Source organism: Macaca fascicularis, chromosome 2, assembly GCF_037993035.2.
Source record: "Macaca fascicularis isolate 582-1 chromosome 2, T2T-MFA8v1.1".
NCBI lineage: Eukaryota > Metazoa > Chordata > Mammalia > Primates > Cercopithecidae > Macaca > Macaca fascicularis.
The window spans coordinates 36,680,689-36,697,004 of NC_088376.1; the positions used below are offsets into that span (position 1 = coordinate 36,680,689).

At 41.9% G+C, this 16,316-nt stretch overlaps 1 protein-coding gene across 1 annotated transcript in view; it reads left to right on the top strand.

Annotated features, from left to right (window-relative positions):
- TF (transferrin) overlaps positions 1-9,346 on the top strand; it is a 31,732-nt gene extending 22,386 nt beyond the window's left edge. Inside the window, exons 14-17 of the mRNA XM_005545793.5 lie at positions 1,392-1,456; positions 5,961-6,145; positions 7,602-7,791; positions 9,137-9,346. Of these exons, the coding sequence (XP_005545850.3) occupies positions 1,392-1,456; positions 5,961-6,145; positions 7,602-7,791; positions 9,137-9,171 (475 nt within the window). The 3' untranslated portion in view covers positions 9,172-9,346. The remainder of the gene's footprint in view (positions 1-1,391; positions 1,457-5,960; positions 6,146-7,601; positions 7,792-9,136) is intronic.
- Positions 9,347-16,316: the final 6,970 nt, after the last annotated feature.

Here is a 16,316-nt window from a genome sequence, read left to right on the forward strand (position 1 = left end):
CATTCTGCTTTAGGCCTTCTGTTATCTGGCGGTTCATGAATCCACAAACTGCACAATGATGATGGTATTATAACTGAGCTTCCCAGTAGTGATGTAAAAAACAAAGGTCATTCCTATTTTCCAGTTAGAGCCACTTTGTAAGTTACATTAAGTACAATTCACATTCCCCAAGTTTCTAATTTCACAAAGTAGAGCGTGTTGTTTTCACAAAGATTGAAGAGTTTGGGAGACTTAAAATACAGTTCCCCTTTGCATTTTTATACCTTGTCTTTTTCTGGTGGTAACATATGTTTGAGAATTATAGGTCATGAGAAAGGCTCAAATAACATGTATGTATAAACATGCTTAAAATAAACGCATATAAAAGCTTCTTTTTCTAACCATGTCTTATAAAACTTAGCTATGAAGTAAAACATACCAGACTGATAAAAAGACTCCAAACTCCATAGAAAATAAAATTAAATCGGTATGTGGCATAATAGGCGCCCTGTCTTCTCAGCTAGCTACCCCCAAAACTCTTGAACCGAGGCGGGAAGAGGCAGGTTCTTTTCCTCAAAGCAAGGGGATTAAAGTACATGGAGAGCAGGGTTGGGTCCATTGTCCAAACGTCGGACCCACCCGGCTCATCGAGGAGGGCCTTGTGTAGACTTTGAAGTACACACTAGTTGATCATCTGTGTGGTATGCCTTTTCAAAGGACTGGAAGACAGTCAAAATTAAAATTAGAACCCTACTAACCAGAGTTTATTTTGTGATTCTTTCTTTTCGGAAACTTCTTGGGGATTTGTAGCTCAGAGCTGTGTTACAGCCCCCAATACCACACCCAGAGATATGTGATCTGGGAGTTAGTAGAGTCGGGTGCCTTGATGCCAGGTTTTGCCATATTCTCTGCATCTTTCAAAAACAAAAACAAAAAACCCCACAACATAGCAAATGCTCCATAAATGTTAAAATTCTTTTTCAAAGGAATGAAGGACAGCACAAATTGCAATTTGTGATGGAGTTTCAGTCTCTCACAAATGTTGCCTAGACATTTGCCTTGTACAAGAACCTGAAGGAACTGAGTTTTTCATTCATATGCTGGGGGAGGCATCACCCCACTGAAAATCAGTTCCCTACTATCCTTGTTGATGTCAGGGAAATGATGTCATCTCTCAGAGAAACTGTACAAAAAAATTAAGATTTAGTATGTGGAACTGAGATTGTATAAGTATAATCAATTCAAAGTGTTTTGTTTTTGTTCTCTTTATTCCTTACATTGCTTACTGTTAGAATGGAAGTTATAATTGCTGTTTTCAGATGCTGTCCTGAATCTCTAAGGTAGCCGCTTGAATGTCAGATAAGTCACTCTGACCGCCTCCTTTTTCTCTCCCACTCTCTGGACCTCTGCAGGTGTCTGGTTGAGAAGGGAGATGTGGCCTTTGTGAAACACCAGACTGTCCCACAGAACACTGGGGGTACGTGCACCTGCTCCTCTGTCTCCCTGGATCACTAGATCCTAGTCACTGGTATTCACTTGTATTCAGGGATGCCTCTGTGGAAGTATTATGTACACTGCCAGACTTCAAAGCTCTGATTCTCAATCTGTCTGCTTGGTGAAGAGAGACATGTTCACCTGGGTGCACAGAATGATCAGGATCATGGGGCCCCCAATGGCCCTAAATCCTCCCCAACACTCACTCCCACAGCTGCAAGCCTTGTGCTCCTTTCCCCTAAATACTTCAGTGCCCATTTCCTAAGAATAAGACAATCTCTTGCATACCCACAGTACGATTACCAAGATCAGGATATTTTACTTTATGTGGATATAATACTCGTCACATCTACAGTCCCCATTTAAATGTTGTCAGTTATCCCAGTAATGCCTTTTATAGCTATTTTCTGTATTTCCGGGTTGTGTCCATTGAGAAGGCCTAGAGGCAATGGCACACCAGCAGGAGTAAGTACCAAGATACTGGCTTGTAAGTACGCTTCTTTGCTAAGAGGAACCAGAACTCCTTGGAAAAATAGCTGACTTCAGGGCTGGGGCAGGAAAAATACATGCTGAGCCTAGAACAACACACTGAAGTGCTCAAACAGTGATGGGACACTCAAAGCATACAAGAGCCAATTGGCAGGATCTCCTGTTGCTAAGTCCGAGAATTTTGAGCATTAAAATAAATAATGATAGCAGTAAGGGATAATAGCTCATTGAAAGAAATAAGAATGCATGAGGCAATACTGATTAAACAAATGAAGAAGGGAAAACTAATGAATGTGGAAGGAATGACAGAGTTAGAAAACTATCACTTGGCAATCAATATATTGATAACTGATTCAAGCAAGAATCATCAATGGGTGTTAACTTGTGGGTGAAAGTTGGACAGCCATGACATTAAAAACAAACAAAACAAAGCAAAACAAACATTGGCCAGAATAAGCGCTCCACACCTGACCCCTCAGTATCACTAAGTGCTAGCAGAGCCCGCTGGAATTCAGGTTGTGAATACTTCCCTGCTTTCTTTCATGTTCATTCCCCCAACTCCTCACCTTTCCTGGGCAACTCATTCAGAATGAACCAGCTTGGCACCAGTCCCTCCAGGAAGCCTTCCCAGGTAGCATACCCCATCCTACAAGAAGACACCTCTGTTCATGTTGCCATTATTACTGAATTCACCACACTCTGCAATACACTTTGGCTACACAAACTCTTCGAGCTCTTTTTCTTCCTCTTATATTCCCAGCACCTAGTGTAGCACATAGTACACAGTAGTTGCTAAGAATTTGTTTGAAGAAATATTGGGTTGACTATTTCCTTTCTTCCCTCATATTGTTGCTTTTTCCTTTAAGGGAGTGTTACCCTAAGCTTGGCTCTTTGCCACCCTTGATTTCTTTTGGTACACTTCTGAGTAGAGCTCCCTTCTCTAAGCTTTGACTCTCTACTCTTTGCAATGACTCAAACATTCTTATCTCCTGAATAGAATTAATATAGGAGGCCTGACCTCCAATCTCAATTCCATTCCAGTCTATTTCCTAAGGTGTCACTTTTATGTAGAGAGGACATTGGCATTGCAATTATACTTTTTTACGCATGTATATGGATGTCCTCATATATTGTAGTTGTATATATACAGTTCATATACAACTCAACTGTCCTCATCTTTCTGTCAACGTTCCCTCTTCTTCTCCCAGCCTCTATCCCTATAGAGAATCCTGCTATACTCCCTGCCCATCAGGCCTAGATTAAGTCTGTCAGTCAATATCTTATTTCTTCAAAGTGTGCCTTTTTTTAAACTAAATTTTATTGTGTGCATTTAAGGTAGACAATATGATTTTTAAGAGTCAAAGTAATTTTGATGTATTGTAAATTTGGGAACTACTGGTCTAATACCCCTGATTTAATATCACATTCCTGATAAATATTAGTAAATATAGGTCACATCATGTCTGATTCATCATACCTATATTTTGCACCTTCTTACCTTCTTCTGTTATTAATTTATTGCTTTTACAACTTATATTTTAGATTGAGGGTACATATGCAGGTTTGTTACATGGTGTACTGCATGATGCTGAGGTTTGCAGTATGACTGAACCTGTCACCCAGGTAGTGAGCATAGCACCCAATAGGTAGTTTTTCAACTCTTGCCCCCTCTCTCCCTCCTCCAAAGTCTGTCTTAAGTGCTATGGTATATACAAGAAGGAAGACACAAAAACACATGGGCTTTTTTTTTTTTTTTGATGGAGTCTCACTTTGTCACCAGGCTGGAGTACAGTGGTACGATCTCAGCTCACTGCAACCTCTGCATCCCAGATTCATGTGACTCTCCTGCCTCAACCTCCCAAGTAGCTGGGACTACAGGCGTGCACCACCACGACCAGCTAATTTTTGTACTTTTAGTAGAGATGGGGTTTCACCTTGTTGGCCAGGATGGTCTTGATCTCTTGACCTCATGATCCGCCCGCATCGGCCTCTCAAAGTGGTGGGATTACAGGCGTGAGCCACTGCGCCCAGCCCACATGGGCTCTTTTATCTCAATTTGTGTGTGTGTGTGTGTGTGTGTGTGTGTGTGTGTGTGTGTGCATATTATAGGTGCGTGTAGGAAAAAGAATGTTAGAAATGTACCAATTTTGAAGGCGTAGACTATGAAATTACAAATGCTTCAAAATTTCTTCCCAATACTTACGTGGCATTTTACAAATTTCCATCAATAAGCGTGTATTATTTTTATGGAAAAAGCACATGTTTAACATGCCCTTCTAGATGCCCTCCTAGCCAGATTGAATCACCTCCCATCTGATTTTTCTTAATTTTCTACCTTCAGGTTCTGGCTCATTCATTAACATCAATTTCCATTCATAAGTCTTTACAAACCCACTTTTCTCTTGCCTGAGTGCCTCACAGACCCTACTGCCTGAGATGGTTCCAGAGGCAGATCTCCTCTCTCCATTAGAAACACCAGGCACACACCTGCCCCCAGTCTAGCCTGCACTCTCCTTTCCTCCCACAGAGAGGCATTCCTTTCTCCTCCTCTCATCCACACATGCTATAAGAGACAACTGAAATCTTGCCTCCTCCAGCCAGCTTCTTAATTCATTTGTTCTCAAAGCCCTGGTTTGAGCTCACACAGCATCTAGAGTGTTTCACAAAATATAAAATATTATTATCCCTGCCCTGAATTTTTGGTTTTGGTATGTGTGTTATTTTTCCCTCCAAAAAGATTGTGCCTTGGAGAGGGCTGAGAACATACTATCATAGATAAATAAAATAACATAAAATAAAATAAAAATGCATATACCCTTTGAACTAACTATTCCACTTCTACGTAAGCACAATTATATGCCAGTAACACTCATTTTAACACTACTGTAGTGGCAAAAAATTGTAAACACCTCAAATGCCTATTAAAAGAGGAATGGTTTAAAGATACTATTATAGCCACACTATGAAATATAATACAGTAGTTAAGAAGAATGAGCTTGATTTATATGTACTGACAAGAAGAATCTATAAGGTATGTAAACAGTTGAAAAAAGCTACGGAGTTTTACATTTGTCAAGATCTAACACTAAACAAAATTAGAAATATGTGACATCCATATACACATGTAAAACAATACATATAATGAGTTGTGGATGGAAACTCACAAATGTGATATTAAGGACTAGCACTATAAAACTGAGTGAGACTTGGAGAGTATAGGAAAGGAGACTTTTAGTTAATATAGAGTGATATTCAAAAATTTATGAGTGTGATCTCATGTATTAGTTATTTGGTTAAAGAAAGAAAATTAAATGAAAAATTGACTTTTAGAAAGGTTGCAATCCTGAATTATGGGAGAGAAATAAAAATTAGCAAAACATATTTGCGAAGTGCCTCAGGAGGAAGGAGCTGAAACCCTAAGAATGGGTGAGATTTTTTTTTCAGAGACAACACAGTAAAGAAGAGGCAAAGGGGCCGAGATGGGATATAGACCTGTATCACACAGGCGTGTGCACATTCTCATTTAGAACTAGAACAAGGGAGTCAGATTTTAAATTCTGGTGCAGATTCCAGAGGTGTCCTCTGCAGAAAAGTTCTTTTGTTTGGAGATGCCATGTGTTACAGCACATAAATTGATCAACCTGGCTTAGGGAGACACATGCTTCCTCTGCTGGAACAAGAGGTACAGATGGAATTGGAATTTAGTGGAACTGAAGATCTTTTTGAACAGCATCTGCAGAATGTAGTTCATTCTCACCTGGCTGGGTAGGGAAGGTTGGAAGGGGATGGTCAATAATCATTCCTGGTCACTGTGAGTCTGGTATCCCCTGGTAGACCACATGGGTGTCTCTTCCTGTCCACATAACTGTAACCCCAGTGTGGGCACTTCTGCTGGCCAGAAGGTCCAGGTTCTCTACACACCACTGAGTCAGTCCCATCTCCCCAGTGGGGCACCTTGACCAAAGCCATCAGCTGAACCATCTTCTTTCTCTCCCTAGGAAAAAACCCCGATGCATGGGCTAAGAATCTGAAAGAAGAAGACTATAAGTTGCTGTGCCTTGATGGTTCCAGGAAATCTGTGCAGGAGTTTGCAAACTGCCACCTGGCCAGAGCCCCGAATCATGCTGTGGTTGCACGGAAAGATAAGGCAGATTGTGTCCAAACGCTGTTACTTGACCAGCAGGTATGGACCAGCCAGGGCCTCCCACCTTTTCTTCCTAGATGGCTATAGGCTATTTGGGGGGAGTTTACAACAAAGTGCAGCCATGACTCCAGCACTTTCTTTTTGAAAACTAGAATTTCATGCATTGTGCATTTCATGCCATGCATTGTGGACAAGAGTATCAGGGTTCAAATCTCAGCTCCACAGCTTCCTAGCTGTGCCATCTTGGGTATATTACATAACCTCTCTATGGCTCGGCTTCCTCATATATAAAATTGTAATAATAATACTTTTACCTACTTCTTAGTTAACATGAGTATTAAGTGAAGATATGCACCCAAACGGCATAGGAAAATGCCATTTCCTATAGGACATGCTCAAAACATGTTACTGTGTAATTATGGAACGAGACCTCTCAGGCCCAGCTCTGCTTCTAGCTCCTGGTCACTGGTGATTAGTCCCTATCTGATCCATGTGCCCTTGGGACCAGGAATCTGCCTTTCTGCTCCCCCAACCTTGTTCAGTGGTACTCTCATTTCCCTACTCCCATCCTTCCCGAAAACGAAGAAGACAGCTCCTATTTCCCAGCGTTTGTTGATACGAGTCATGAAGAGTAGATTTCTGTTCCTCTTGCCTAGGCAGACTAAGCACTGTTCTCAATAGTCTGAAAAAAAAAACACAGGACCCCTGCCCTCAGAGAGCTTGTCCTCTGGGGGAACAACCACTCAGGGCCAGCCTTGTTGAAGAGAGGGGCTGCCTGAGTATTCTAATCCTAAAGGCCCCTCCACACACACACATCACCTTCCTTTTGGGCATAGCTGCCTGCTGTTGATTCACCATTACGTTTTTTTGTTTTGTTTTGTTTTTTAAATAAGATAGTGTATATTTAGAAGTCCTTTTAAGGTACAAGACAATAATGAGCATTTAACATACATTTCCTAGATGCTATATGGTAGGTTAAACATTTTGCAGTCATCATTTCACTTACAACCTTTGGAGATCTGGAGAAGTTGAGTGGCTTGCCCAAGAAAGGATTCAAAATGCAGTCAAACGTGAACTTTTAACAACTACCTCTGCCAGTTCTCTGGGAGGGTTCACATTTAACATCTTCTTTGACGATAATGTCTGAAGGGACATGTTATTGTCCTCTCATTTCCTACAAGCAGCCCCCAACGCATGGCAATGAAGTGGGGAAGAGAGGTCAGATTAGGCAAGCATGGGTGGTGGGTGGGAGGGACTTCTCAGAGGAAGGTGGGACCAGGGACCCTATAGATGATTTTGGGGGCATCATGAAAGCATGGAGCAGGGGTCCCTAAGTGGGTAAATGGCAGATAAGAGAGGTGGAAAATTCCCAAGGCGTACTCTGTAGCTTCCATTTATCCCCAGGGCTGGTTCAGAGCTTTCAGACTCTTCTCATCCATGTGTTCTCAGCTGCTAAAGACCACAGGTCCTCACGGACTTTCTGTTCACTTGACAGCGCATGTTTGGAAGTAGTGTAACTGACTGCTCGAGCAACTTTTGTTTGTTTGAGTCCAAAACCAAGGACCTTCTGTTCAGAGATGACACAGTATGTTTGGCCAAACTTCATGACAGAAACACATATGAAAAATACTTAGGAGAAGAATATGTCAAGGCTGTCACTAACCTGAGAAAATGCTCCACCTCACGTAAGTAAGAAGAACAGCATGGGGAAGTGGCAACCAAACACGGTGGTGAGTGCCGGGGTGGTGGGTACAGGAGGGGCAGACTGTGGCCCTCGGGACAGGACAACATGGACAAAATGAAATGGTGAGTGAGCAATCTAAGCCTAGCATGTATGACAGGCTAGGCTGTATGGGCAGATAGTAAGGGGACACAGGCTCAGAGCTCTAAGGTAGTGAACTTACTGGGCATAGAGAATTCCATCTTATTTCTATGAAAAGGACCAGGTTTATGTGTACATGTCATTGCTCTGCAGTAAACTTTTGATTAGAGTTGCCTTGTCCAGTATGGTAGCCACCAGCAAGATGTGACTATTTAAATTTAAGTTAATTAAAATTAAACTAAATAAAAGATGTATTTCTTCAATCCCACCCAGCCACATTGCAAGTGCTCAACAGCCACATGTGGCTCCATCCTGGTCAGCAAAGAGAATGTTTGCATCATCACAAAAAGCTCTTTCAGACAGTGCTGCTCTAGAGGGCCTCAACGATCATAGGTTCTGGTAACCATAAAGTTGCCACGCATACTACTCACTTGCAACACCAGTTTCTGAGAACTGAAATAGAATAAAACACACCTTTGCAGTATAACTATGTTGGGTGTAACTGAGTCACCTGAAAGAGTTTGGAAGTTGGGAAATAACACATGGTGGTATAGCGCAGTTAGTCTTTCCACAGGAGTATGCAGATAAGGGAGTCTTGATCCTTATTAAAATGCTGATTCTCAGAGCCTTGAGATACTGATTTAGAAAGTCTGTGCTAGGTCAGGCATCCACATTTTAAAAGTTGCCCCCATGTAATTCTGATGGAAGCAGCAATGTGCTTGTCTACATTTGCTATTGTGAGAATCAAGTTGATATTTACCTAACCTATATCCTCCACAAAAGGAGACAGTCTGGCTCTGCTGTTCTTTCCTCCATCCTTAGCCCACAGCACAGAAACTGGCACATTGCAGGTGCTTTTTGCTATGTCAGTTCCTCACCTGCTTAAAGAGGTCAGGGAGGACAGTCTTCCTGGGCGACTCCCGGCCTCACAAACTCAGATGTGTGAGCCTCACCCATAGGAAACAAGGTGGGGAACCCTGTAGGGCAGGAAAATCATGTTACAGCTTTGGCGTGGGGCACTCCTCAGGATAGGCACAGGAGCTGTGCAGGCAAGTAGAAAAGAGCACTGGGAGAACGGCCCAATTCACAGAAGAGGAGGCAGCAAGTCTGTGCCCTTTGTACTATGCTGAAATTGTTCCTTCACTTGACAGTTCAGAAATAAATATAGGAAGATTTTGAAAATCCTACCTCTCTGCTCTGCTCCACAGCACTCCTGGAAGCCTGCACTTTCCATAGAGCTTAAAATCTGAGAGGTGGGGCTGCCACCAAGGTGAAGATGGGAGCGCAGATGATCCATGAGTTTGCCCTGGTTTCAGTGGCCCGAGTGGTTTGTGCTAACCACGTCTGTCTTCACAGCTCTGTGTTGCCATGTGTGCTGAACAAAAAATAAAAATTATTATTGATTTTATGTTTCAAAACCTCCATTCTTTCCTAAATATTTTCAACAGAAGGATTTCTTTATGCGTTCTGCCTATATATCTATGCAACTGAGCCCTTCCTTCTCAGCTCAAGATTTGTCTGGTCTTTCCCTGTGGCTTTGTGTGTGCCATGGCCACACCTCCTGGGTACAGTTCAAGGGGAAATCTTTTCTAATAGGGTCTGCGTGATCATTAAAATATAATCAAATGTATATTGGTGTGTGTGTCTTGCCAGGGAAGGGGCAGGAAGGAGGATGCAGAGTAAGTTACAGAGATCAAGTGCTCAAGTGAGTACAGAAAGACTACAGAAGACTTACCTTTATTTTGGTATTTTAAATGAATTCCACCAGGCATAGCTGAGGTCCTGATTCTAAGTAGTTGAAAAAAGTGAAACACTGACACCTTTTTTGCTGAAAAGCATTCCCTGAGCCTGATGCCATAGCAGTTACTGCCCTGTCTCCTGCCCTTCTCAGCCCAGCTCCCTGTAAGGTGGAGGCTCACTCTTCTGTCTCACTTCTTCTTATTGGCTGAACACATAGAATTTTGTCTTCTGCTTCACCAACTTACCTGAAGGTACCCTGGCAAAAGTCACCATCTACCTGGCAACTGTTAAACCAATTCAGGTCTTCCATTCCTGAGCCCATTTCCTGCAGTTGATAGAGTTGACCACTCCCTCTTCCTTGGAACTCTTTTCCTCAGTTTCTTTGACATGGCGGGTCTCCACTTTGATTCCCACCTCTCTCTGTTCATTTGTAGTCTTCACTGTGGGCTCATCCTACTAGCCTGGAAACCTTGGGGAAATCTTTCTGAGGTTTTCTCTTGATCCAGTCAGTGCTCCTCTCACTTTGCAGGCCCTCCTTCAGCGATGCTCATGACTCCTGGGTATCTATATCTATAGCTGTGACCCCAGCCTGCAGCAGTATCCCTGCACTTACACGTCCTACTACCTACCTGTGGGTCTATACTCGAGTCTTGCAGCAGTCAGAAACCCAACAAATCAAAAATTGAGGTGATCATCCTGTTCTTCTCTCTCTTGCTTCCCTAAACCAACTGTTGTTATAGTATATTCCATATCAGCTGAAGACATGGTCATCTACCCAGTCACATAAGCCATAATAGAGGGGTGAAATTTCAGTTTGCCATTTTCCCTCATACTATATCCAGTGTCTCCAAGTTCTGTTGATTTTGCTTTATAAATAACTTCAGTTGGCTCCTTTCTTTTCCTGACTCCTAACACAGCCTCAACTCATACTCAAATGCAGAACTGCAGGTAAGACGTATCTGGACACAACATTCCACACCTCTCTCAACTGTCTAGTATTCAAGAAAATAGGACTCTGGGTCTACTTTGCAGTCCAGACCTGATATGGACCTTGTTACACATAGCCCTGCTTTCCTCTGAGCCTATCAACACTCTGCCTTATTTAATATTAACCTAAACTTACCCCAAATCCTATAACTCTGCCTTTCCCTTTGTTTGATGAGATACCCCATGGTTCCCCTGGAATGCAGTCTGTCTCATTGCAATGGATCAATAAACCTAATTTTATTAGACTACAGGTATATTCCTGGAACTCTTAGGCAACTGGGCTAGAACAAAAATGTACAACATCCATTCTTAATTATTAAATTAATTACTAAAATAGGATAGACAGATGTTATTTGGCCATAATTTTATATACATGTTAAACAAAAACTAATATATACCTAATGATGAAGAAACAGAAGCATTCCTACTAAACATGAAAAAACTTGATTACTATCTATCTTATTTTACAGTGTTTTAGAACAGGTGGCCAATCCAATTATATAAGAAAAATAAGTTACAATATTTAAAGAAATGCCAAAATTACTTTTATTTGTAAGTGATTATACACCTAGGAAATCCATGAGAACCAAATAATAATAAAATATTATGGCCAGGTGCAGTGGTTCATGCCTATAATTCCAGCATTTTGGGAGGCTGAGGTGGGTGGATCACCTCAGGTCAGGAGTTCAAGACCAGCCTGGCCAACATGGCGAAACCCCATCTCTTCTAAAAATACAAAAATTAGCCTGGCTTGGTGGTGCACACCTGTAGTCCCAGCTACTACTCGAGAGGCATGAGAATTGCTTGATCCTGGGAGGTGGAGGTTGCAGTGAGCCAAGGTCGCACCAGAGTACTCCAGCCTGGTGACAGAGCAAGACTGTCTCGAAAATAATAAAAATAATAATAATAGGCCGGGCGCAGTGGCTAACACCTGTAATCCCAGCACTTTGGGAGGCCAAGTCAGGCAGATCACCTGAGGTCGGGAATTTGAGACCAGCCTGACAACATGGAGAAACCCCATCTCTACTTAAAATACAAAATTAGTCAGGCGTAGTGGTGCATGCCTGTAATCCCAGCTACTCGTGAGGCTGAGGTGGGAGAATTGCTTGAACTCAGGAGGCGGAGGTTGTGGTGAGCCGAGATCGCACCATTGCACTCCAGCCTGGGCAACAAGAGCGAAACTCTGTCTCAAAATAATACTAATAATATTACTACTAATAATAAATAAAGTGTAAAAGTGGTAAAATAAAATTCAGTATGAAAGGAAATATTAAAATAAAAAATAACTTTCTTTTATACAAATGATAGTGAGTTAGGACAATAATAATTAACAAGAATAAATAAAATGTATCATTCAGCAAATGAATAAAAGCTGCATTTAAACCACACTTGTCAAAGTAAAAAATAATGTAAAAAAGACATATTGCCTTGGATAGGAAGACTCAGTATTGTAAAGATGTCAATTCTCCCTAAATTAGTCAATATGCAATTTTTTAACTTGACAAAATGATACTAATCCTCAACTAAAAAATGAAAGTGAGACAGATAAGAAAAATTCTGAGAAAAAAATAATGAGAGTGGATGAGCTCTTCCGGCTATTAAAATGTATGATAAGCTCCTGAACCTTGGCCTTAGCAATGATTTTTTGGCTATCACATCAAAAGCCCAGGCCACAAAGGCAAAAACGAATAAATGGGACTACACCAAGCTGAAAAGCTTCTGCATAGCAAACAAGCAACAAAATGAAATGGCAACCTATGGATTGGAAAAAATATTTGCAAACTATATATCTAATAAGATACATAAAATTGATAAAGAACTCATACAACTCAATAGCAGGAAAACAAATGATCCCATTTAAAAACAGGCAAACATCTGAAAAGACATTTCTCCAAGAAGAAAAATGGCCAAGATGGATATGAAAAGGTATTCAACATCACTAATCACAAGGGAAATGTGAATTGAAACCATTATGAGATACTAGATAATACTAGGATGACTATTATCAAAAAGTCAAAAAATAGTAATAATAAACGTGGATAAGGGTGAAGAGAACAGAGAACCTTTGTGCATTGTTGGTGAGACTGTATAGCCATTGTGGAAAACAGTACGGAGCTTTCTAAATAAACTGAAAACAGAGCTACATATGACCCAACAATCCCTCTTTAGGGGATATACCCAAAGAAGATGAGATAACCACCTTGTATAGATATCTGCGATCCTATGTTCATTGTAGTATTGCAGCCAATACAGGGAAACAACCTAAATACTTGTTGAAAAATGAATGGATAAAGAAATTGATATATATATGTATAATATATATATAATATTCCATCATATATATATATCAGGATTAAAGAAATGCCAAAATTACTTTTATTTGTAAGTGATTATACACCTAGGAAATCCATGAGAACCAAATAATAAAATATATTAAATATAAGATTAAAACCATAATATATATATATCATGGAATATTATTCATCCCAAAAAGAATATCTTGCCATTTGCCACAACATGGATGAAACTGGAGGACATTAAGTGAAATAAGGCAGACACAGAAAGAAAAGTATTACATGATTTCACTCATATGGGGAATCTAAAGAAAACATTCAAATACAGGTATACAGAGATAACAAAACCTGAGGTGGAGGGTGGAGAGATGTAGGTCAGAGGATACAAAGCAGCAGACAGGAGGGCTAGGCGCAGTAGCTCAGTCCTGTAATCCCAGGACTTTGGGAGGCAGAGGTGGGCGGATTGCTTGAGCCCAGGAGTTTGAGACCAGCCTGGGCAACATGACAAAACCCCATCTCTGCGAACAACAACAACAAAACACACACACACACACACACACACACACACAATTAGCGAGGCCTGGTGGTGCCCGCCTGCAGTCCCAGCTACTCAGGAGGATGGATTGAGCCTGGGAGGTCGAGGCTGCAGTGAGCAGTGATTTGATAGTGCCACTGCACTCCAGCCTGGGGACAGCAGACCCCGCCTCAAACGAAACAAAACCGAGTAGCAGATATGTATGATAAACATGCTAGAGATCTAATGTACAACACAAGGACCCAGTATAGGTTATAAATTCTACTTTATTTGGGATTCCTTGCTTCACTGTAGTAATCTTTTTTTATTTATTTTATTTATTTATTTATTTATTTTTTTGAGACGGAGTCTCTCTCTGTCGCCCAGGCTGGAGTGCAGTGGCGCGATCTCCACTCACTGCAAGCTCCGCCTCCCCGGTTCACGCCATTCTCCTGCCTCAGCCTCCCGTGTAGCTGGGACTACAGGCGCCCGCCACCGCGCCCGGCTAATTTTTGTATTTTTAGTAGAGACAGGGTTTCACCGTGTTAGTCAGGATGGTCTCGATCTCCTGACCTCGTGATCCGCCCGTCTCGGCCTCCCAAAGTGCTGGGACTACAGGTGTGAGCCACCGCACCCGGCCGATCTTTTCTTATTTTTAACTACATAGGTATCTCATAACATGTTGTATACCTTAAATATATTCAACGAAGCTTATTTTAAAAAATGAAATGTATAATGATGACTGGAAAGGGTGGTAGTCACATGGAAATAATGAAGCAGAATAAAAGTTCCAGATATTAAATGCAAATGAGAATTTAGTACATGATAAAGCTGGCATTATACTCTGGGGGGATAGACAGGCTACTCATTAAAGTGCTTAGAAGCAAAGCGGCTGAAAATTTTGGCACAGAAGAAAATCTCGTGGACCTCTAACTCACTGGTTAAAGTAAAAACTTTCAAAACGTATTAAAGGTTTAAATATAAAATTAAAACCATAAAAACATTATTATGTTAACATATTTCTTATATAGTAAGTACTTGGGAAGATTTTCTAACATTCCACAAACCTAGTAGCAATTAAGGAAAATATTAATTTCAGATCATACAAAATTCAGAAGTCCTGCAGGACAAAAATAAATAAAATGTGAAGATTTTTAAGAAAGAACAAAGGGCTAATCCATATTTTGAAATCAGTATAAAAAGACGAACAGAATTTGAGATGGGAGCGCGGCCAGCTCTGCGGGGCCCTCCAGGCCCTCCGCCCTGTAGAACCCAGAGCCCTGGCCGTGGCTGCCCCGCCGGTCCCATTTCTTGAAGCAGCGGCGAACCGCTTTTCCCCACCCGATCGGCCGGCTGCCGGGTCTCCCCGCCCAACCTTGCCAGGCTCAGACAAAGCTTCCGCCGAGCCGCCTGGACGCAGCGCCCTGGGTGGCAGCAGGTGTGGCAGGGCGGGAAGCAGGGAGGCAGCCCCAACGCCGCGGAGGCCACTAGGGGGTGCGGAGGGCCAGGAAAGCGGGTCTACGCGCAGGCTCAGCTGCCCCTGTAGGCCGTGGAGCCGCGCAGATCCGGATACTCGGGTGGCCGCAGTGTCCCAAGTGGGCGACACTCACCTAGTCCCGAGGACAACCGACAAAGTCCTTAATGGGCCCAGAAGGTGAGAGGAGTCTGGCAATGAGGGGTGGAAGGGTTAGCGGCCATCGCCCAGCTGGTTTTCCTTCTACCAGACGCTGGTGTCGGAAAACAGAAGTGGAAGAATAACTTGGCGCTATTAGGCCCATCGGAAAGGCCCACCAACCTTTGGGACGATTATTGGCTGTTTACAGAAGGCCCCTGTGTATCCTATGAAAAAGCTGCTCTCAGCTTCCCCCCAGCCTTTTAAAAGAAAACATTTGCTACATCCAACCCTTCTAGGTGTAAAGAGGTTGCGACTTATGAGAGTTAGAGAATCACACATCTTGTAAATTTCCATTTGTTAAAAATAATAATAACAGGACATAAATGGCTTCTGGAGATGACTTTTTGCAATGAAGTTGTTAGACCACCTCTGGAAGTGACAGCAGGAGCCACACATCCACATTTATTAAGTGGGTTAGAGCAGGAGTCCCCAACCCCTGGATCTAGGTTGCATGCTCCTTATGAGACTCTAATAATGCCTGATGATCTGAGGTGGAACAGTTTCATCCTGAAACCATGCCCCTACCTTCCATGGAAAATTTGCCTTCCCTGAAACCAGTCCCTGGTGCCAAAGAGTTTGGGGACCTCTGGGTTAGAGGATATGGGGCAGAAGACCTGAGAAGGAAGATAGGACAGTTCTGTGCCACACTGGTCATATTTAGAAGACATTTTCATATTCCAACCATTGTTCTGTGTGTGCATTTTATTTCTCACTACTGTATATGTAGTTGACAATATTAAGTATTTTTTGAACTATACTCTTTCTAGATGTTCTGAAATGCTTATGTTAAAATTAGAGGTGGTAAAATAACACATTTTGTAAATCTTTTTGTTAAAATTCATATGTAATGTTTTGGTGGAGGGGGGGAATGGCCAAATCACCTGTTAATATTTTTAAATTCGGACTCATTTGTCCAGTATATAACACAATATATAGTATAGCAAAGTTACATGCAATGCATTTAACATATAGGGCAATGGATAAACTGAAATTTTCTAGTACACAATAGCAAAACACCTTTTGTGAGCCCAAAGACATTTGGGCTTACCAAATGTTGCATGGAGGTAAGCCCAAAGTGCACCTGTGTGCACTGGTTCAGGGGAGGAGAGAGGAAAGGAAGTGCCAATGTGCTTATAGTGAGGCAAGGTTAACCATTGTCTCGTCTGGGCATTTTGTTT